Source organism: Zootermopsis nevadensis, unplaced genomic scaffold (assembly GCF_977971745.1).
Source record: "Zootermopsis nevadensis isolate Lab colony 2312 unplaced genomic scaffold, Znev_1.0 Znev_ptg000007l, whole genome shotgun sequence".
NCBI classification, from domain to species: Eukaryota; Metazoa; Arthropoda; class Insecta; order Blattodea; family Termopsidae; genus Zootermopsis; species Zootermopsis nevadensis.
This window is the reverse complement of record NW_028259139.1, coordinates 13,277,449-13,299,380: the sequence shown is the minus strand read 5'-3', so window position 1 is coordinate 13,299,380 and position 21,932 is coordinate 13,277,449. Positions and strand designations below refer to the sequence as shown.

At 40.4% G+C, this 21,932-nt stretch overlaps 1 protein-coding gene and 2 long non-coding RNA genes across 5 annotated transcripts in view; 1 reads left to right on the top strand and 2 right to left on the bottom strand.

Moving 5' to 3' along the window:
* Window positions 1-19,709, top strand: part of Oseg1 (intraflagellar transport protein Oseg1) — a 21,790-nt gene extending 2,081 nt beyond the window's left edge. The window contains exons 5-22 of one of the 3 annotated variants that reach the window (XM_087344313.1): window positions 515-594; window positions 3,818-4,091; window positions 5,189-5,277; window positions 5,355-5,463; window positions 5,885-6,331; window positions 7,211-7,330; window positions 8,060-8,178; window positions 9,071-9,224; window positions 9,404-9,565; window positions 9,651-9,817; window positions 11,036-11,310; window positions 11,492-11,636; window positions 12,101-12,194; window positions 12,299-12,508; window positions 12,801-12,969; window positions 13,519-13,730; window positions 14,433-14,597; window positions 18,902-19,709. In XM_087344313.1, coding sequence (XP_087200439.1) covers window positions 515-594; window positions 3,818-4,091; window positions 5,189-5,277; window positions 5,355-5,463; window positions 5,885-6,331; window positions 7,211-7,330; window positions 8,060-8,178; window positions 9,071-9,224; window positions 9,404-9,565; window positions 9,651-9,817; window positions 11,036-11,310; window positions 11,492-11,636; window positions 12,101-12,194; window positions 12,299-12,508; window positions 12,801-12,969; window positions 13,519-13,730; window positions 14,433-14,597; window positions 18,902-19,021 — 3,111 coding nt within the window. In that variant the 3' untranslated portion in view covers window positions 19,022-19,709. Of the gene's footprint in view, window positions 1-514; window positions 595-3,817; window positions 4,092-5,188; window positions 5,278-5,354; window positions 5,464-5,884; window positions 6,332-7,210; window positions 7,331-8,059; window positions 8,179-9,070; window positions 9,225-9,403; window positions 9,566-9,650; window positions 9,818-11,035; window positions 11,311-11,491; window positions 11,637-12,100; window positions 12,195-12,298; window positions 12,509-12,800; window positions 12,970-13,518; window positions 13,731-14,432; window positions 14,959-17,491; window positions 17,956-18,901 lie in introns of those variants that run through there. The other 2 variants (XM_087344314.1, XM_087344312.1) reach the window with 2 other exon arrangements.
* LOC147874615 (uncharacterized) lies at window positions 12,988-15,076 on the bottom strand. The gene is made up of 2 exons (XR_015533940.1): window positions 14,958-15,076; window positions 12,988-13,683 (listed from the first exon to the last, which is right to left on the bottom strand). It is a non-coding gene; the product is annotated as an uncharacterized LOC147874615 (long non-coding RNA).
* LOC110829717 (uncharacterized) lies at window positions 17,745-21,932 on the bottom strand. The gene is made up of 2 exons (XR_002543052.2): window positions 21,887-21,932; window positions 17,745-19,806 (listed from the first exon to the last, which is right to left on the bottom strand). It is a non-coding gene; the product is annotated as an uncharacterized LOC110829717 (long non-coding RNA).

Sequence of the window (21,932 nt, the reverse complement as noted above, 5' to 3'; positions counted from 1 at the left end):
ACCCACCTCCCATATGTCTGGTGATCCACTGGCCAGACTTCCAGGAACTCTTATAAGGGCCCCATTCTTGGATCTCTCTCTCTTCTTTCTTTCCATCCTTCTCTCTTATAGTGTGACATGCCCCCATGCTCCAATTGGTTCCCATGCCCTTGCCTGATTTTGACACCAGTTACAGGAGGGCTCTTCCTTAACGGTCAAGTTCCTATAACTTTAGCATTTCCATTCGCACGGCTTACTCTTCACCCTGATGATGGAGGCAGCAAGGACCTCTGAAATGTTGATAAACTTCTACCAGATTACAGCCATTACCAGACAACCATCTTCAGACTTGCCATTATGAAAACCTTGAATCCTACATCTGTTTGTCTTGTTTATGAGGTTTCATTGTACCACTCTTGAAAACCTTTGTTGTTTCTGGCTATTTGCATCTTTAGCGTTCTGCCGTATATTATATGTTATGCATGAGGCCAGTTGTATGATTTTGAAACCTATCATGATTGTTGTTTCTTTGTAGGCTGGTGAAGAAAAGGGTCACATCAAGAGGCCTGGAGGTTCCCAAACACCTATTTGGGCAATTGCATGGAGTCCAGCCAAGTAAGTGTTGTTGAGATAATTATAGTAGGGAATTAGTCCGAGTGCCTGAGCGGGGGTGTCCCAGTCCTATTGGCTGGTGACCTCAACGCGAAGCACACGGACTGGAATTCTAGGCTGATCTCTGCGAGGGATTCGCTCCTGCGAGATTACGCCAACAGAAATTCCTGCTTGATCTACGGACCGGACTCCCCAACCACGGCACCCTACACACACAACGGAACCCCCGATTTCCTTGACATTGTCCTCATCAAGGACTTTGTCCTACCGGTACATCTGACTGTCTGTCCCGCGCTCAGCTCAGACCACCTGCCCGTCCTCATCGACACCACGTTCCGATCATCCTTTCAGAATCTACCTGACCGCCCGGACTTCGCGAGAATGGACGGGTGCATTCCAGGCTTGCCTCGAAAGCAGACTCCCGGGGAATCCCGTGGTAAACGATGAGGAGGCAGTCGACAAGTGTGTCGAGGAGCTGACCAGTGCCATCCTCGAAGCCACAGCGGTGTCCGCTCCCAAGCTTCGACCCCGCGTTGACAGGCAACCGCTTCTGCCCTCTAGTATTCGGGATGAAATACGCCTGAAGAACCGGCTGAGGAGACGGTGGCAGGTCACGAGGGACCCCGCTCTCAAAGCGCAGGTCAACCGACTCTAGAGATCGGTGACCTATCGTCTCAACGAGTGGAGGAACGAACAGTGGACCGACACGCTGGAATCGGACTGCGAGGACCAGTCGCTTTTGAAGATGATCAAGCGGGTGATGTGAGTCCCCACTCCATCGCCCCTTGCCGGGAGTACTGGCTCTCTCGAACTCTCAGAAGGCAGAAGCTCTGGCCGACAACCTTGAGGTCCAGTTCCAGCCGGTAGACAACCCGTCGGACCCGGCTGTAATCGACATGGTTAATGAGGCGATACGAGCATACGCATATGCCCCCGCAAGTGAACCGAAATTAACCAGTCCCTCGGAGGTCATCCAGGCCATCAAGGGATTCATGGTTGGCAAGACTCCGGGCCCCAACGGTATACCGAACAGGGTCCTGAGACATCTTCCACAGCACGCGATAACCTTTCTCACGAAAGTGTTCAACGCAGTCCTCCGCAGGCAGCACTTCCCCTCAGCATGGAAACACGCTCGCGTAGTGTCCATACTGAAACCAGGGAAGGACCCCATGCTACCTTCTTCCTACAGACCCATCAGTCTTCTTGACACGGTTGGCAAGCTCTGTGAGAAGATCCTATTAACAAGGGTCCTACACGAGGTCAGTGAACGCGGGCTGCTGCACGACGAGCAGTTTTGGTTTCGACCCACGACCCAGGCACAGCACGGCGATGCAGCTGGCCCGCCTTGTTGAAAGGGTCAACAGAAACTTTGACGAGAGGCGGTTAACCGGCGCGGTTTTCCTGGACGTGGCCAAAGCCTTCGACACAGTCTGGGTCGAAGGCCTCCTATACAAACTGACCGTCCTCAACTTCCCGTCGTACCTGGTGAAAACCATCTCTTCCTACCTCGCTGACTGGACATTCCAAACGTCCTTCTAGTCGGCCATGTCCACACGTCGTGCCATGCGGGCCGGAGTTGTGCAGGGCGGACTCGTCTCCCCTGTGCTCTTCAGTCTGTATGTCAACGACATACCCACACCGTCTCGCCACGTCGAGTTAGCACAGTACACGGACGACACGGCTGTCGTAGCCACGTCCCGTAGCCCAACGCTTCTTGTCGGGTATCTGGAGACCTACCTCAGTAGACTGCAGCTCGGGCTCAGGGCCTGGAGGATTGCTATCAACGTCTCGAAGAGCACCACGGTTCTCTTCGTTTCGGCGAGAAGACGCATCCAACAGCCCAGAGTGGTGCAGTTTCTCGGACAGCCGATCCAATGGGTCAAAACAGCGCGGTATCTGGGGGTCACCCTTGACGCCGGGCTTACCTGGTCGACGCACGTCAACCATGTGGGAAAGAAGGTGGCGCAACGATTGGGTGTGCTAGGCCAGCTCCTTAATAGGAAAAGTGGCCTGTCCATGAGGAACAGTGTGCTCCTCTATAAGCAGCTCATCCTTCCCATGATGGATTACGCATGCCCAATCTGGAGATCAGCTGCCAGCAAGTATGTCAGGAAGCTGCAAGTGTTTCAATCCAAGTGTCTTCACATTGCTACTAACGCACCCTGGTACGTTAGTAACAGGCAAATACACGAGGATTTGGGGATCCCGCTCTTTGCCGACCACATCAGAGCACTGACTGAGAGATTTGACTCGAAGTTAGCTGGTGTGGGGAACACCTTAGTCCGGCAACTCGGGGGGCACTCGTGCCGAACGAGGGCTGTTAGAGGTCACCCAAGGGCAACCGAGGGGGACTAATGTTCAGCAGGCCAGCCGAGGCTGTCCCCAAAAGACGGCCAAGTCGGCGCAACGAGTGGTCAGACCTCTCGGCTACCCTGACTGAGGTTTTCCGTGCTTTTCCTCAGTTGTAAGGCGAATGCCAGGGTATAATTTAATAGGGGCGCACCCCCCCCCCCCCCCCGATCACGGAGGCCCTCAGCTGAAGTCATCTCCCCCCCAAGCTGCAGAGGCCTTCAGCCGAAATGGCCCCTCCCTCTCTGGGCTCAAACCTCAAGACAACCAGCCAACCAAATTCTTTGGGCAAGTTGCCTGATGGGATAACCTCCCATCAGCAGCAACATACCCTAGTTTGAATGGTCGAGGCTCCTGCCTTGACTGAACCCTGTTAGCATCAGCAACATTTTCCGTTTTTTAGTTATAAGACTCTGTTTACCATTTCCAGCTATGCGTTTCATACGCTGGAATGGTGTAACCTAGCAAGGGACGATGCTTGCGCTTGCGCAGGACTCCGCCCTTAGTTAGCTTTTTTGGTCGGTTGGTTTGGTTGCTATTGGCATATTCATCGCCCTGATGACGGAGGCAGTATGACCTCTGAAACGTTGGTTAACATCGACCAGCTACACAGCGCAACAACCCAGAAGACAGCAGTCTTCATACTCACCGCTGTGAAAACCTCAAATTTTACAATGGTTAACATGTTTTCCATATTGACATCAGTTCCTCCATAACATTGGTAACCACCTACAAGACTACACTGCATCACAGCTCAGCAGACCATACTCAACCCGTTCACTACTGTGAGAACCTCAAATCTCAGATAATTAATGCCTAATATTATTTTTTATTGGTGTTGACACATTGCACAGTGAATGTACTTGTTTTATTACAGGGAAGACAACTACTGTGACATTTTATGTGTCACTGACTGGGGACAGACACTGTCCTTCTACACTATGGGTGGAAAACTGGTCGGCAAAGAGCGGAATATTGGATTTGACCCATTGTGTGTGAACTACTTCAACAAAGGAGAGTATTTACTAATTGGTGGCTCAAACCGACTTTGCACCTTAATGACTAGAGATGGTATCAAACTGGGATCAGTTGGTGATGAACAGCCGTCATGGGTTTGGTGCTGTGCTGCTCGCCCTGATTCATCATTTGTGGTGAGATCTCCTGTCTTGAGTAGAACAAAATCCATGAAACCACTGCTTATTCTGCTGAAAATTGGTTCAAGAGCTGAAAATATGACAGCTAGGAAATGGCATAAAGGAGTGTGTCTTGTTTAGTCCCTTGTTCTCATAGTATGCTTGATCCTTAGGAGGTGGTCTGTCTAAATTAATTGACACTATGAATATTAAGAATATGGCTGTCTTTTGGGTTGCTGCACCATGTAGTCTGATAAAAGTTTACCAGTGTTTCAGAGGTCTTTCTGCCTCCATTATCAGGCTGATGATGATTACGAAATTATATTTTTGTAAAGTTCTGTGTCTGTATTCATATAATTCTTCATATTTCTTTCTGGTTTTATTTGTACAATTTTAGTAATTTGCATTTCAGTTTGTGGAAAAGATGTAACAGTTTGAATTATAAATGGCAATGACAAGAAGATAAAATGCTAATATTAAATTTAGATTAAAAATGGTTATTCTGAAAAATTACAGCCTGTAACATCTCAAGAAATACAGAAAACATTGAAGTACCAGCTCTTTAGTAAAGAAATGGGAGTCCAGGCTGATAAGGTGACAAAATAGGCCTGAATAGGATCTCACTGTTATTTCCACACTGTATGACTTGTTCCTGAACATGTAAAAATGTGTTTTGAATTCAAAATGTTGCAACATGCCAGCTGAGAAACACTGCTTTATATCATCAGCAGACAGTCAGTCAAGGAGTTGGTTATGGTTACTTATTCCATACTCAATAGTTCTCTAATTTTTAACTTCTGTCCCATTTGTTAGAATGAAGCGAAGTTCTTCAAAAAACATCATCAATTGATGTTTCTACCAGGTTGGGTCATTTTATGATAGAACCTGCTCCATTCTTTTCTGTGGCCCTATAAAGACACTTCTTCAGATTCCCCTGCTGTATTTTATACTCTTTTACCTGAGCGGCGCATCTGTTCAGGCATACCTTACAGGTATACCTGTACGTGTGTAGCCAGCTTTAGTCTTCCTAATGGCCATTCAGCAACTACAAAGAACTGCATAGTAATTTGTATTCAGTATCCTGTAAGGATGACCTCACTCCTTGGTTCTTTCAGGCTGTTGGCTGTCAGGATGGCACACTTGCATACTATCAGCTTATTTTCAGTACTGTTCATGGACTTTATAAGGAGAGATATGCATTCAGGTCAGTTGAAGTCTGTTTATGTAGGTGTTATTGATCACAGTAATCATTTATATTTCAGTTGAATTTCTGATTTGCAGGGAGAACACGACTGATGTTATCATTCAGCATCTCTTAACAAATCAGAAAGTCAGAATAAAGTGTCGAGATCTAATCAAGAAAATTGCTATTTATAAGCACAGATTAGCTGTAAGTATAGTGTAATTTTTGGTGTATTGTATGGGTTCTTTGTATGGCATGAACTGTGTTATAAGGACTTGTGTATTGGTGCTTGGAATATTAAATGTCTGCATATGACATGTGCTTTACAATTGTAGTTTTCTTGGTTGTCATGGCATGTGATCTTGTAGGTGGTTATCAGCATTCCTTCAACACATTTGTAACCACCACAGTGTATGACAACCATTGTTGCACATATTCTTCTGTAGGATTCTTTTCTGGCTTGTGTTTGGGTCTTCAATACACAAAGTATGCACTGTCCAATTAGTTTAGTTTGGAATAACTTCCTTTGTTAATTTAAACAGGCCTCATGTAATTCCATTATAAGCAGATTTTACTGTTGTCACATTGAATTTCTTGGCTATGATGGTAATTTGGTTCCTACAATCAGGTTCAGCTCCCGGAACGTGTGGTTATCTATGAACTGAATTCTGGAGACTCGGTAGGAATGCATTATCGAGTAAAGGAGAAGATAAATCAGAAACTGGAATGCAATCTGCTTGTTGTATGCACTGAACACTTGGTCCTCTGCCAAGAGAAACGGCTGCAGTGCCTCACCTTTGAAGGAGTCAAAGAGAGAGAATGGGTGATGGAGTCTCCCATTCGTTACATCAAAGTTGTTGGTGGCCCTCCTGGTCGGGAGGGTCTTCTTCTGGGTGTAAAGAATGGTCAGGTGTGGAAGATTTATCTGGACAATGCATTTCCAGTGAGTCTTTTGAAGGTTTCTTCTGCTGTCAGGTGTCTGGACCTGAGTGCATCAAGGAAGAAACTTGCAGTTGTGGATGAAAATAACCAGTGTCTGGTATATGATATTCAGAAGAAGGAACTCCTGTTCCAGGTAAAGGATGTCATGATATGAAATGTGGAAGATTTTGAAGCTTATTTGAATAATATTTAAACATTCAGTTCCTACGTCAGAGAAAACACAACACTTCACTCTTACAAAGATTAGTTGGTTAATGCTGTTTAGGGAAATAATTACTCCTCATTCTGAGAACAAACAAAATCGTTAAATACACTTTGTGGACAAAATGTAGAATTACTGATCATTAAAGCAAGTGGTGTGTATGGTTACACTGGGTTTTAAAGGTTTAAAAAATGTTGTGATATCTTACTAATAGACAATGTGTAGTTCTGTGGGTGGTTATCAACATATTTTTAAAATTTAGATTGAGTTCTCACAGTAGTGAGTATGTAATACAAGTAAATTACCATTGCAGGAATCTGTAAGCATTTGGATCACTGGAGTTTATAAATTATTTACACTCTTTGATTGGTCAGTTTCCTTTCATCCATTCACCTGTAACTAAATTGTTTTGTCAGAAATAGTTCCAAAGACATGAATTTTTTTACAGTACTAGGTGACCATGCCAAACAAAAATGCAGCAGAATTTAAATGTTTCATGTGCAATAAAAAGATCCAGCCCCTATACCTGCTTTGGCTATTTACAGAATGATACAGTACAGGTCAGCAGATTTATTGTTACTATATCAAAAGTTCATGCAGTTGCCATGTTGGAATTACTGGTGGCAGGAAATTTTATGAAATGATTTGAAAGTTATTTGAATGAAGGTCTAAGACACGGACATGATAACAGAAGCAGGATATTTCAGTGATAAGTCAGTAATGTGATTATGGAAGTTAGTGTCAGAACATTTCAAAGTACCATAATGATTTGTTTGTATTGCAAAAGTTTTGTTTGTACTTTACTTTCAGGAACCTAATGCCAACAGTGTTGCTTGGAATTCGAACTGTGAGGAAATGCTTTGTTTTTCTGGCAACAACATTCTGAGCATAAAAGCAAGTAACTTCCCAGTTCACCAGCAGAAGCTCATGGTTAGTTCCTAAGGTTCTAATTTACTGAACTATACTAGGCCATTTCAAAAAGGATACTCCTATTTTAAACATTTGTGTTTTATTAAATAATTTGCTTCCAAAATGATTCCATTTTAAATGTCAAAAACTCTGAAATTAGAGTCTTTTTCAGGAAAGATCAGTATAGTTATTGTCACTTTGCGCACATCCAGATGATATTTTGCATATTAGTGGCAATGGCTGCAATACTCAAAATCATGTATGTTGTTGGAATATACAGTATTCTTAATGTATCCCTAACATGAATATGGGGTCACATCAGTATTTTTAGTGGGCCACATAATTGGATCATCACCTCAAGTGCAGGTGGGTAAGAACATTTACTGAATTACAGCACAGTATCACATCACTGAAAATGGACTGGTGTTACAGTGTTCTGAGTTTGTAGAAAAACATGACATTCTGACATATACTTTATGTTGAATGTCTGGCGAAGCAGGGTAGTGATCAAAGGTACCATTGCCACTGTTGCCTGATTCATCAGTGAATTTTTGGCATCTTAAAGAATTAGCTATGTAAGCAAGCTACAATCTTTTACAATAATGGCATTCTTTGTGAGTGTTAAAAATAGGGTTAGTTTCCTAATAATTGCCAGGTTACATTTTGTGTCTGTTAGTCACTACTTCTTGGCAGTGATTGATTTATTTGTACACTTACATTACTCTGAACCACAAATTATTTATTTTGCAGGGGTTTGTGGTTGGTTTATGTGGTTCTAAAATATTTTGTCTTCATGTTTCAACAATGTCAACTATTGAAGTGCCATTGTCAGCTCCGATGTACCAGTATCTGGAGAAGAAAATGTTTTGGTAAGAAACAGGCAAACAAATATATATGAACTCTAGATCTTCTGATATCAGTATTCATACAAATAATGCATCAATTTCCTGTTTCATTTGCTGCTTCCTTATTGCATCTTACTTCAGTTGCTCCAAGGTTCTAATGGTAGACTGAAGAATTTCTTAATTTTGTTAATACTTAGGGGATCAAGCTATATAAAACAAAGTTTGTCATTTGTTTTGTGTAGGTATGAAATATGCCTTTTACTTACAGGTAAGAATATAAATTACAATATTAAAATATTTCATATTGGCAAACTTTGTGACTTGTACAGATCATCAAAAAGTAGTGTGGTCCTGAAATTTAGGTTATGATGGCACAGGCATGTTGCACAGATGGGTGAGATTAATTCATACAGAATTTTGGTGAGGAAACCTGTCAGAAAAAGCAACACTGAAGACTGAGATCAGGGGTTATGATTAGAAATGTGGCTCAGTGCTGGTCTTTTGTGAATGTCTGTCAGTTTTTTAAAAGCAGAAGGAAGTTGTACACCATGGTTTAGTAAATCTTATAAATATGGATATTGCATAATTATTAAGAAGGTTTTATTGATCTTCTGATCCATTCCTAAGACATATTACTGCTAGACATTACTAGTATAGATGGAGAAGTGCATGTTCATATGTTTTGTAATCCAGATGTCTGTAATGATAAGCTATGTTCTAACCTGTGTAAGTATGATTCTCGGGTTTAAAAGGGATACATGAACTTAAAAGGTTGAGTGTGATTGAAAACGTCAAGTCGGTAGTTTCCAGTAGGTATAGTATTCTTTTAAAATTAATATTGTGATTAAAGTGTATGGTTTTGTACTTAGGCTGTTGTTCTATCTGTTGTTCCATCACACACAAATTTCTATTTCAGGGATGCATACAAAGTAGCTTGCTTGGGGGTTACAGATGGTGACTGGGGGGCTTTAGGACATGCAGCTCTTGAAGGCCTTGACTTTCAAGTGGCCCGACAGGCATTTATACGTATTAAGGAACTCAAGTACCTTGACTTGATCAGTGAGTTTCAGGTAGGTAAACTTTTTGAACCCCTGTTTTTTTTGTCTCTATTTACCTACACATCCAATAGTGTGAAAAATTGCAGCCTGGAATTGTATGGCTATGATTATGACTATTATTGCACACTATTTCAACATTGTTATGACTGCAGATCCAAGTAGTGCCTGATGTGTTTGTGGGACTTTCACAGGAACGGCAACGTAAAGGTGAAAGGGACAAAGAACTGTTCCTTGCGGACATTCTGGCTTTTCGCTGTAAGTACAAAGATGCAGCTCATCTGTATCAGAAGTGCAGTCAGGAACAGAAAGCTCTCAATATGTATACTGACCTGCGAATGTTTGATTTGGCCCAGGTATGAGACATCCTACAGTGAGTAAAATACAGATTTTTGTAGAAGGTTGCAAATGTCATAATTTATTCTTAATGTTTTAAAACAGGAATTCCTTGGTTCAGTGGACAGTGTTGATCGGAAAGCGCTGATTCGTAAGAAAGCCGACTGGGCCAAGAATATTAATGAGCCACGAGCAGCAGCTGAGATGTATTTGTCTGCTGGCGATACACGACAAGCTATAGAGATAATAGGAGAGAATGGTTGGATTGACATGTGAGTCAATTATTAGTAAGACTTGTGAATTTTGTAACAGACTGAATCTAGTGGTCAGAACACTAGCCTTGTAATCCTGGAGTCCCGGGTTCAATTCCCGGTGGTGCTCAGATTTATAACTTGTGTTGGGCAAGACCGTGGTCTAGGTATCACGGAGTTTTCCTCCGGGGGCTCCCCGGTTTCTCCGTGGCATCCCAACAGTTACTCCATTCTGGATCATCTGCCAAGAACGTATATGAACAGGTCCCAGTCCGAGAAAAGGATGAAGGATCCCGTTCATATGGACCTGTCGTCAGACAGAACACAAATAATAATAATAATAGTAAATTCATTACCGCCACGGTGGTCTAGCGGTCAGAACACTAGCCTTGTAAGCCTGGAGTCCCGGGTTCAATTCCCGGTGGTGTTCAAATTTATAACTTGTGTTGGGCAAGGCCGTGGTCTAGGCATCACGGAGTTTTCCTCCGGGGGCTTCCCCAGTTTCTCCGTGGCATCCCAACAATTACTCCACTCACACACAGAAGAAGGCAATGGCAAACCACTTCTGATTATCTCTGCCAAGAACGTATATGAACAGGTACCAGTCCGAGAAAAGGATGGAAGGATTCTGTTCATATGGACCTGTCGTCAGACAGAACACTACAAATAAAAAATAAAATAGTAAATTCAGTCATTTCTTGGTCTCCAGAGAAATGTTTGTGTGAGGGACCATGCAATTATACTATCTCCATTTTATTCTACTGAGGCCTACAGTATGTGGAGCTTTACTTCATGTGCTTAGATGTAGGGATGGCTGTATCTGATTTTTTACTTCTTTGACTCATACTACAACTTAGTGGGAAAATATTATCTGAATATTTCATCAGCTGTTCATCATAGAGATTCAAGCTGGAAATATACCAGAATGGAATGGAGAACTGGAAATAGCTAGGAAATCAAGATTGCAGGCTAATACATTAAGACAGGATGTGTGTCTTGGAACCTCTCTTACCTTAATGGTAATCTCACGTTTTCATGATACATGCTGTTTTCACAAATTGGCTTATGGTCACCAAGTCATGCTGTATAACCATTACATGTTAGGTGAGGGAGGTGTTACTTGCATGTTTAAGCCTAATTACTTTTACGTTTAGTTACTGAAATTTGTGTTTTTGATTGCATTGTTTGCTAAGCATGTAATTTGTAACAGCTGTTTCATTTGTGTCATATGGGATATAGGTTGGTAGATGTCGGACGCCGGCTGGACAAGGCAGATCATGATGGTATTGTACTTATTGCGCAACATCTGTGTAGACTAAAACAACTTAATTATGCCACAGAAATGTATAGAAAGCTTGGTGATGAGAAAAGCATTGTGCAGCTATATGTGCAAGCAAGAGAGTGGAAAGAGGCCTTTGCTCTCACTGACAGCTATCCGGAATTCAAAGACCAGGTCTATGTACCATATGCCCAATGGCTTGCTGAGAATGATAAGTTTGTAGAGGCTCAGAAAGGTATGTCATTGAACAATGAAGTAAGGAAACTTCCAGTTTTCTAAATGTAGTCATATTCTAATCTGATTCTTTGTGTTATAAACATATCCTTTCCTAGCCCATGAGCTTGAAGATGTTCTTATTTAAATTATTTAGAACCACTAAACATTACAAAATGAAATACAAGTTTTCTGCTTTTCAGCTTTCCACAAGGCTGGTCGTCCGGATGAGGCTTTTCGAGTCCTGCATCAGCTTACACTGAATGCAGTCAGTGAATCTAGGTTTCAAGACGCAGGATATTATCATTGGGTCCTTGCTAGACAGTGCCTTGATATTGCAAACCAAAAGTAAGACTTACTTATTTGTTTATATGTTCCTATATTTAAATTTAAATAGTTAGATGGTTGGGTGGGTGCTTGGCTGTTATATTTCAGAGGAAAAGGGCCTTCATGATCAAATGTGTAAAAAATACATTGCAAAATGATCAGTAATGTGGAATTAAAGTGTTAAAATAACAAAATTGTTTGATCACAGCATTAAAAATAAAAATAAAAAAGCCGGTTGCAATTTGAACTGTATTTGAATGAAGTAAGCAAGTTCACCTCTAAATAGGCAGCCAGTGTAAAATAAGAACCTGTTGTAATAATTTGTCTTACAATACATAGTTTCAGTAATAAAAATATACCAATGCCAATGAAACAAAGAAGGATTTTAATATAATGACTGTTTTACATGTTATGCATTTTGTTATTTTATCATAACTGTTTGTATATGCATGTATGTTTCTTCTAGACTACTTTTCTGTTTTCAGTGAGGATCATAGGATGGAAATGATTAACAAGTTTTTTGAGCATGAGAAATATGCATGTATTTATTATGCCTACAACACTATTCAGAAGTACCTGGTGAGTGGTTATAACAAGTTGCTGTGTATTATATTGCAGTATATTCATGTTCTTCATGGTTCTTATCGTATATTCATGTTGTTCATGGCTCTTGTATGTTTCAGGATGAACCATTCACATCATATATGCCTGAAGCACTTTTTAACATTTCTCGCTTTCTGATGAATGAAACGAAAGATGTTCGTCCAAAGGGAGTGTCACAGTTTGCTATAATGTACTGTCTTGCAAAACAAGCCAGAAATTTGGGAGCCTACAAATTGGCACGACAGGTGTTGGAGAAAATGCAAAGTCTTCGTGTCCCTCCAAGATTTCAGGTAAGGTGTGAGGATGTCATAATACACCTTAAAAGGATACGGGTGTTTGTTACACAAAGGCATAGACAACATGATAACATGCAAGACTTGTATTTGGAAGGTGCCTATTTGGATCTTGGGTAGGCTAATGGGTGTCCTTATTTTCTGTGCACTTTGTGCACAGAACATGAAATGTTATGGAGAGGTGTGACCACCCATTTATACTCTCCTTCATTATGTGGTATATGTCCATACTGAAAGTTTTTCAGACTGCTCATATAGGTCATAATTAGAGGACTTTTATTCAATGCAGGAATATGTGGATCTTTCTGCCCTTATGGTGCGCTCAAAGCCATACCATGACAGTGAAGACATGTTGCCAATGTGTTATCGGTGTTCTACATACAACCCTCTGATGACCAGCACTACCAACTGCTGCACTAACTGCAGGCAACCTTTTGTGCATTCCTTTGTTTCATTTGGTAAGTCATTTTATAGCCTTCCTGCTGAGAACAGTTCATATTTATTCAGTTGTTTGATAAGTCTGGTACTGTATTCTGTCACTGACTAGAAAAAGTTAAAGATAGTATTCCTTATAAACTGGTTTAACAGAACAAAGAAAATAATGGTAGGTAGTAGAAATAAACAAAAAGAAATGCACACAAACATAACAATAACCAGAAATAGTTGTGTATTGAGTACATAACACTATTTTACCAACACTGCATGTATGTAATAATTAATAAGTTAGCAAAATGTTTAAAGACCAGAACTTTCAGTTTACTACAGATATTATCTGGATTTTAGTCTAGTGTGCCAGTTAGGTGGAAATATAACTAGAATTCTAGGGATAAAAATACATTTCTCTGAACCTTTAATAGCTTTAAAAGTTGAAAAATGAATTTTATTATTTTAATATTTGTCTCAAAACATGTAGGTTTAGATGGTTGAAATTAATTCAAATTTAAAATCTCAAGGAAGACATAGTGCAGTGAAGTTACATAACTTTTACATCTTTGTGGTTCTTGTAGAGGTCCTGCCATTGGTCGAGTTCCAGTTAGAGCCAGGAATCTCTGATGAAGAAGCAGTTCGGCTGATTGAAGCTCCTGCTCCTTTTACTGAAGAATCCAACCATAGCAGAGGTTGGCTTCAAAGTGAAAGTGACACCTTCCAGACTATGCATTTTGATGAGTCACCTGCAAGCATAGCAGATCCCTTCACTGCTCGACTCATGAGTTTTGAGGTAGGATTTGTCATCACCTACTATGTAATAACTGAATTTCACTTGACACATGTCACAGGTCATGCCTGCTTAAAAGTAAAACTTACTGTGACTATATACAGGTTTAAACCCTTTCCCTGTTGGTGCATTACTAGAATTTTACAAAACAGTCTGCCAATTTTTGCAGTAATATAAGGGTTTTAGGATACTAACACAACACGTCACATATATTTGTTACTCACTATTGAGTACGTCAGATGCTTGAGAAATTTCCTTCTTTTATTGAAACCATTAATCAATTACTATGATCACAAAGGCTTGAAATTAGTTGCTATCATGGGCCAGCTCAATCTAGTCCCTGCCATCACACATTTTTTCTCTCTAAGATAAAGTAGGGTGTCCTTTTTCAGTGCTTAGGTCATGCTAAGGATCCAAATGTGGCACCTAAAACAATAGTGGCACCCATGGCCCATCAGACTTCCATTACTCTTATTAAATCTAACTTATAATTTACTGATGCTTTTGCCACAATTTTCTGTGAACCTGACCTGTGGAGACTCTTGACATTTGAAGAACCAAATCTCATGTCCATTCTGAGAGGTTTTTCATAGTCTGAGGTCATGTGTAAAATTTTGTAACATCACTAGCATCTTATAATCAGAGGTTTGTTTTATCTGAAGTTTTTTGAAAGTCTGATGTAAATGCAAAATTTTATTCTTTCAGAATGTGGGTGATGAATTTGTACCAGTTGTTGTTAATCAGGCAACACTGCAAGCTATGGATCCTTGTGCTGTACTAATTTGCCGATGGCCACATCCCTTGCGATACCAGTTCTACCGCAACTTACTGCCAGATTTACAGGTTACACTTTGTAACTGTTGCAACAAGGTAAGAACCACTCATGCCATGATCACATTTCTACTTGTAATCTATAGCCACAAAACTTCCTCAATTAAAATGAAAATGAAAATTAATTGTCACCAAATTGTTTTCTATTTTCCTAACACATTATATTCTTAGACGTTTAAAGCAGCAGTCCCTGAAATGCTGTTGGTTGAGAGCATCATTTTTGTTTACTTATACATTTGAGGTAGCTTCAGTGTTGTATTGTCTAATATTGTTTTTAGGCATTCTACCTCTTAAAACAAGAAACCTTATGAAGAGCACAACACAAAACCTGTCTTCAACCATTTCACCCTTCTCCTGTGAATGGTACAGCAGTACAAGTACTGGTCAGCCCATGCTCACCTTTTCACAATGCGATGTCTTTAGTTTTTCAGTCCTGTATGTGTTTATAGGTTAGATTAATTTGTTTGATAACATTAGCAGTGCAAAGAAATGGGCCATATGTCTGCTTTGCTCCAAACAATCTGAGGTATTAGTGACACCTCTAATCAACAATTATATGCATACTAGGGCAGAACGCTCCTTTCGGAGCTCCTCGGAGGGGCTGGTCAAGTTTTTAAAAAGCAACCAACCCCTTCGGGGGGGGTTGCGTTTTAAAATCTTGTGTAAGAAACTAAACTAAACCCCCCGAATGGAGGGTTAAAACACTTGACCAACCCCTCCTTCGGGGGGGTTGGTTGCGTTTTAAAATCTTGAGTAAGACACTAAACTCGGCATTGTTGTGGAACACAACAATGCCGAGTTTGTTTATAGTTGACATTGTTGATGACGTAATTTATTGACGACGACAAAATCACAAATTTTTATAGTAGACTAGAGCAGGGCGCTCCTTTCGGAGCTCCTAGGTGGGGTCGGTCACGTTTGTAAAATGCAACCAACCTTTGGTTAGTCCCAAAGGGGAGTTAGTTTAGTGTCTCATTCAAGTGTTTTAACCCCTGAGTAAGAAACTAAACTAACCCCCCCGAATGGGGGGTTTAAACAGTTGACAAACCCCCCGAAGGGGGTTGGTTGCGTTTTAAAATCTTGAGTAAGACACTAAACTAACCCCCGTGTATAAACAAATATAAGGTGATATTGTTGATGACGTCATTTTTTGACGACAACGATGGCTAATCCTTTCGGAGCGCTTCCTGTAATCTGATATTTTACTTCCTTACGTCGCTGATCAGAGGCCAACAGTTCTTGGTTATTCAACTTTCTACGTCCAACCCCACCCTTGCAAATCTTATTTTTTTTTTTCTGTTTATTGTTGAATAGTTCTGATGTTTTAGTTCTTTACGTCGCTGTTCAGAGGCCATCTGTTCTTGATCAGTCAACTTTCTACGTCCAGCAACACCATTGCTAATCTTCGTCTGTTTTTTTTGTTTTTTTTCTCTTCTGTTCTTGTTGTATACGTTTTTCTACGTTTATCAATGTAACTCTTCCTTCGTTTTTCTTTATTTGTTAAATAGGTCTGATGTTTTAGTTCTTTACGTCGCTTTTCAGAGGCCAACTGTTCTTGGTTAGTCAACTATCTACTTCCAACCCCACCCTTGCAAATATTCGTCTGTTTTTCTACGTGTGTTATTAATATGGTCTCGTTTAACAATGTAAGTCTTCTTTCGTTTTTCTTTATTTGTTAAATAGATCTGATGTCTTAGTTCTTTACATAGATGTTCAGAGGCCAACTGTTTTTGGTCAGACAACTTTCTACGTCCAACCCCACCCTTGCAAGTCTTCGTTTGTTTTCTTCTGCTCTTCTGTTCTTGTTCAATAAGTTTTTCGCTTTTCTTCATTTGTTAAGTATGTCTGATGTTTTAGTTCTTTACATCGATGTTCAGAGGCCAACTGTTTTTGGTCAGACAACTTTCTACGTCCAATCCCACCCTTTCAAGTCTTCGTTTGTTTTCTTCTGCTCTTCTGTTCTTGTTGAATAAGTTTTTCTGCGTTTATTAATGTAAATCTCCCTTCGCTTTTCTTTACTTGTTAAGTAGGTCTGATGTTTTAATTCTTTACGTCGCTGTTCAGAGGCCAACTGTTCTTGGTTAGTCAACTTTCTACGTCCAACAACACCCTAGCAAATCTTCGTCTGTTTTATTTTGCTCTTCCGTTCTTGTTTAATACGTTTTTCTACGTTTATCAATGTAAGTCTTCCTTCGCTTTTCTTTATTTGTTAAATATGTCTGATGTTTTAGTTCTTTACGTCGCTGTTCAGAGGCCAACTCTTCTTGGTCAGTCAACTTTCTACGCTCAATCCCACCCTTGCAAATCTTCGTCTGTTTCTCTACATGTGTCGTTAATATGTTCTCGTTTATCGATGTAAGTCTTCCTTCGCTTTTCTTTATTTGTTAAATATGTCTAATGTTGTAGTTCTTTACGTCGCTGTTCAGAGGCCAATTGTTCTTGGTCACTCAACTTTCTACGTCCTACCCCACCCTTACAAATCTTCGTCTTAAAATCGATCATAAAGTCAGTTTTCATAATAGTTTTCGTAATCGTAATATATCGAATGAGTTGTTGGAGTTGGTACTTCAAATACTTGATAACGTCTTTGATAATGCGACTGACTTGATATTCTTTGATTTCTTTTGTTGTGAAGCGTTATTTGTTTGCTCGGCATTGTTGTGTCCACTTCAACAATGCCAACAGATATTTGTTTACACGGCATTGTTGTGTTCCACAACAATGCCGAGTAAACAAATATCTGTTGGCATTGTTGATGACGTCATTTTTTGACGACAAATTGGTTGAAGACAACGACTAATCACAAATTTTTATAGTAAGAAGAAGATAGCCCCCTGTTTGTTACCCATTCTCCAGCTTTTGTGGTTAATTGAGTATTTTCTTGATTTTTGTACTGTTCTAATTTTGCTTTTCTTTCCTTTTGTCATTTAAAGAATCTGTTACTGTCCGTGTTATTCTTCCTGGCCTCTGGCTGGCATGTTAAGGGAATCTAGGGGAAGTAGTGGGAGAACTTTCTCAGAAACAACATACTTCACTGCAGCATGCTGGCCCGCAACTACTAGTCTAATGAAAAACATCTGTCATACGTCCCCAATACTTGAGACACACAGAAGACAGCTCCGGGTTATATAGCACTATAGTGTAGCTATAAGAACACCAATATAAGACAATTTCAGTACACCAAAGTATTTGAAATACTACAGTTTATTTTGAATAGGATGCATCTTAAAAGCGACTAAATGTTTGTATCACAACTCAGCAGTGTCAGCAATACAACCTCATGTGTCCACAACAACTAGCCCAAATACCCCTTTGTGAAGCAATATCAGAATGTGAACTTGCCCAAACCCATGGCACACCCACAAAAGAGAGCCCAGGTAGAATAAGTGCCCTTGTCCACGACAAGAATTCCTGCCGTAACGGTAATTCCGCCGGCTGGTAGACAAAACCGGGTGGCCATGTCCACGGAGACAGCAGGCGTGTGGAAAATGTTTCACTCGAGTCGAGGTGAGTCTGTGCACGAGTGCGGTAGAATAGATATGGATGTATGCACCCTCATTGCACTATATTATTTTTACAAAAACAAACAGCGATGACGTAGAATGTCTTGCATCCTGTGTTGCAAGACCAATTTAAATTTGGTGCATTTAGTACGCTGTTTTAAAAAACAAAGCATGTTAATTTTTTTAGAATGTCAAAAGAAACATTTGACAAGTTACTGAAAATTTTATGCATCCATTTGAAACATGAAGATACCTATATGCGGCCCTGCAAAGAAAAGAAAGAATACTACAGACTATGAAACTTGCACGCTCTCTCAAGACCAACTGATGACTGACGGCAAGCTTGCCGGCTTATGGACACGTAGACATGTTAATGCATGTCCCACTGAGAACACGGTGCACCGTCTGGCTGGCGTCTCTACAGTGGGAATCCGGTGCTGCATGCGGCAGCCGGACTGGTAGATTTGCCGTGATGGCTTGTGGACAAATTCTCATATGAAACAATGTATCACTACCAACCCGGTAAATCTATCGGAACGGCGGACGGCGAAAATTCTTGTCGTGGACAAGGGCCCTAACACGGACTATACTTTGTGCTCTAAACTCATTGATTGTGTCTTAGTACAGTGATTAGTATATTTACCAATCAACAGTTACAAAGTACAGCCCCTGTACTAAATATTAATTTTATGAATTTGTATGCTAGGGTTCAATCAAATTTTATTAAAATGCAGTTGGTAGTTGTGTCTGGTGCTGACTGAAGTTGAAGGCAGTTTACCTGAGGAAGTTGCTCTGCAAATTAAATTTCACCCCATCAAGACCAGTATATGTTTTTCATAGGTTTTCCATGTAGATGACTTTGAACTACAAGTTCTTCAGAAAGGACATTGTCCATTCTGTCGATCAACTACAAAGAATGCAGGAAATGAAGCTAATGAAGATACTATTGGATCAAGATAGCAACTTGGACATTGATGGTGTGGGCTGCTACTGGAAACAGAAGTGACCATCAGACTGTGAATTAAAGTTATCTGAGACTCATATAACTTGAAATGTGTCACTGTAGTTATTACTTCAAGAAACATCAGTTTATTGCAGAAGCTGTGAGTTTATAAAAATGCCAGTTTCACAGTAGATTTCTCTTTTCCCATTAAGTTCTCTGTATCAGTACATAATGATTTAAATGGTGACTCTCTGGTAGCAGAATTCAAAATTTCAATACTGCTAATACCAAAGCCCACTACATATAATCCTGAACTAGTTTCATCCACCTGTCATCCTGACAGTGTGTATCCTTGAAGTACATTTTAACATAACTTCAACACCTTTAGTATTTCAGCATTAATAAGCATAAAACAAAATTAAATTCAGTTCATTATGTGTTCTGTCGAAGGATCCTAACTTCAACTGAGTAAACTAGTTGTGGAATCTCTCTTTTGTGAAAATTTCTGTATGCAGTCCTCTCTTTGCAGACATGAAAAGTTTATATAAAGGTTCAAACTGTTAGGTGACTTCAAAACTTCTGCACAGGTTTGTGTATCAGGCCTGGACTTATATACTGTGTTATTTTATTCTTTTGGCAGATAATGTGTAAGAACTTTTATCAACTCACCAGTAATAAAATTACAAACTTTCCTAGTCACTACAATATTCCTTCAAGACTTGATATTTTCATTCTTCAGATCTCACTCCAAGGGTACCAAACTAAGTAGACTATAATATCTTGCAGACAAAATCAGCAGGTTCTGTGGGAAAATATCATACATATACTATGCAGAGGACCTTAATGAATCATTTAGGTGGCAGACTGTATTTTGCTTTGGTTCTGAAGGTCCTTGTTCACCTAGATCTCTTTTCATTTCTGTATGCATCTTGTTTGCCAGTCAGTCCATTGGTCTGCATCCATAGGTGATCAAAATCTACTACTCTTTGTTGACTTCATACATAAAAGAGTTTAAAAAAATCATTTGAAGACAAAGATAACTGCTACAAAACTTTATTACCTATTTTTTATTTTTGTGACTTTATTGACTTATTTTTTGTTCAATAAACTGAGGAAAAAGTAGCATGTAGGATCAAAATAATAAGTAGGATATGAGGATCTCGTGGCAGTGAATATGAAGATTGCTGTCTTCTGGATTGTTGCACCGTGTAGTCTGGTAGAAGTTTACCGATGATTTAGAGGTCCTTGCTGCCTACATCATCAGGGCGATGAGTAAGTTGTGCACGAGGAATCAGTTTGAGATATTGGAACCAATCAGTCAAGGCAGATTCTTGCCTGCACTTTTGGAGAATAAGGTGAGCATTGACCAAGGGCAAGAGAGCCAATAGGAGATGGGGAGTGCCATAGCCTGGCCAACAGGAGGGGAAGGACATGCAAGAAAGAGATTGAAGGAAGTAGCCCTTATAAGGGCCACTCAGGCTCTGTTGGGTAGATAAGGGACACATGGAAATGAGGGTGGATGGAAGGAGTGGGATACAGAAAGGAAATATATGGAGGAGAAAATTAACTAAATATGGTGAGAAAGGAAATAAGGAACTGGCCTGAGCTAAGTGATGTCCTGAAAAGGACAGTGTGGTGGCCTATCAGGCAGGTCAGGGCTGGCAACGCTATGTTTAATGCTTTCTATGTCGTTTCAGACAGTGGATGTAGATCTTCCATAACTAGCTCAGGTGAAGTCAATCTTCCCTGTTCATATTGTTAGGTTCTAGCTTGCTCTCAACGGCCTCCCTGCTCATCCGGTCCATATGTTTGGACTTGATAGAGAGGATGGTGGTGTCCTGGAGTTGAACGCAGTGGCCAAGGTTGATGCTGTGTTCAGACACTGCAGATTTGTCTGGATGCTCCATATGGATGTGTCACTGGTACTCCTTGACCCTGGGAACGGCCATCTGACTGACGTAGACTCGACTGCACTTGTAGGGCATGCTGTACACTTCAGGAGTCCCAGATCTCCCTTTACAGGCTTAAGGAAATATGTTATCTTCTTGCAGGGGAGGGGGGTTCGCAGGGTCACCGACTTTGATGTGTCTGGACAGCAGCCTGCTGATGTGGTTGAAAGTTATTGTCATGTAGGGCAGGAAGGTGACCAAGGCAGGTTTCTTCAGGGTGGTGTGGCACTTGCCAGTCTTGAGGATAAAACACTACACACAACTAGTGAGGAAAATTACCCCTACTGCCCCATATGAAATCTAAATGTTCATTTCCATGGTCACAACAGCCTGCTATTTGTCCCTAACCGTTCACCCAAACTGTACTTTCGTCAGATTCATTTTAAACAAGTAGTCACTACAAATACAAATAGTTAATTTCCTGGAGAAATTTCGTAAATAAAGTTTTCAAAAATACGTCCATGTAAAATGTCATGCGACTATGAAAATTGCTGATAGTGGCACACTGTATTAAATTGCATGCATTATATATATTTTATGTATGTTCTTCATCTAGCTAGTTGGTGGTCCCCGATGTGACCACCGCGGCCTCATTTCCTCTCCCTTAATTTTATTACGGGCATTAATAATTCCAGCACTAAAATATACGTCTCAGGTCATGCAGCAACCACGGAGAAGGTGAAAAATGCGCGCAACTTTTGGATGGGCACACCACTCAGAAAACCTTGGATTGATATTAATGATATTTGATTTTTAAAATTAAAAAGTAGTTATAAACGTCACAAATACAGAAGTATTTTTCGGTTGAGCAACTGTTTTTCATTATCAGGTCTAATTATTCCTATGTGTATTCTACACCTGTCTGAACTTTAGAATCAATGAATGTTAATAACATGTTTCATATCCGAGCAATACTTTATTCTGTATACTTACTAAATTCATCCCTCTTTATTTTCGTTCTTTTTTTTCTTTTTTTTTT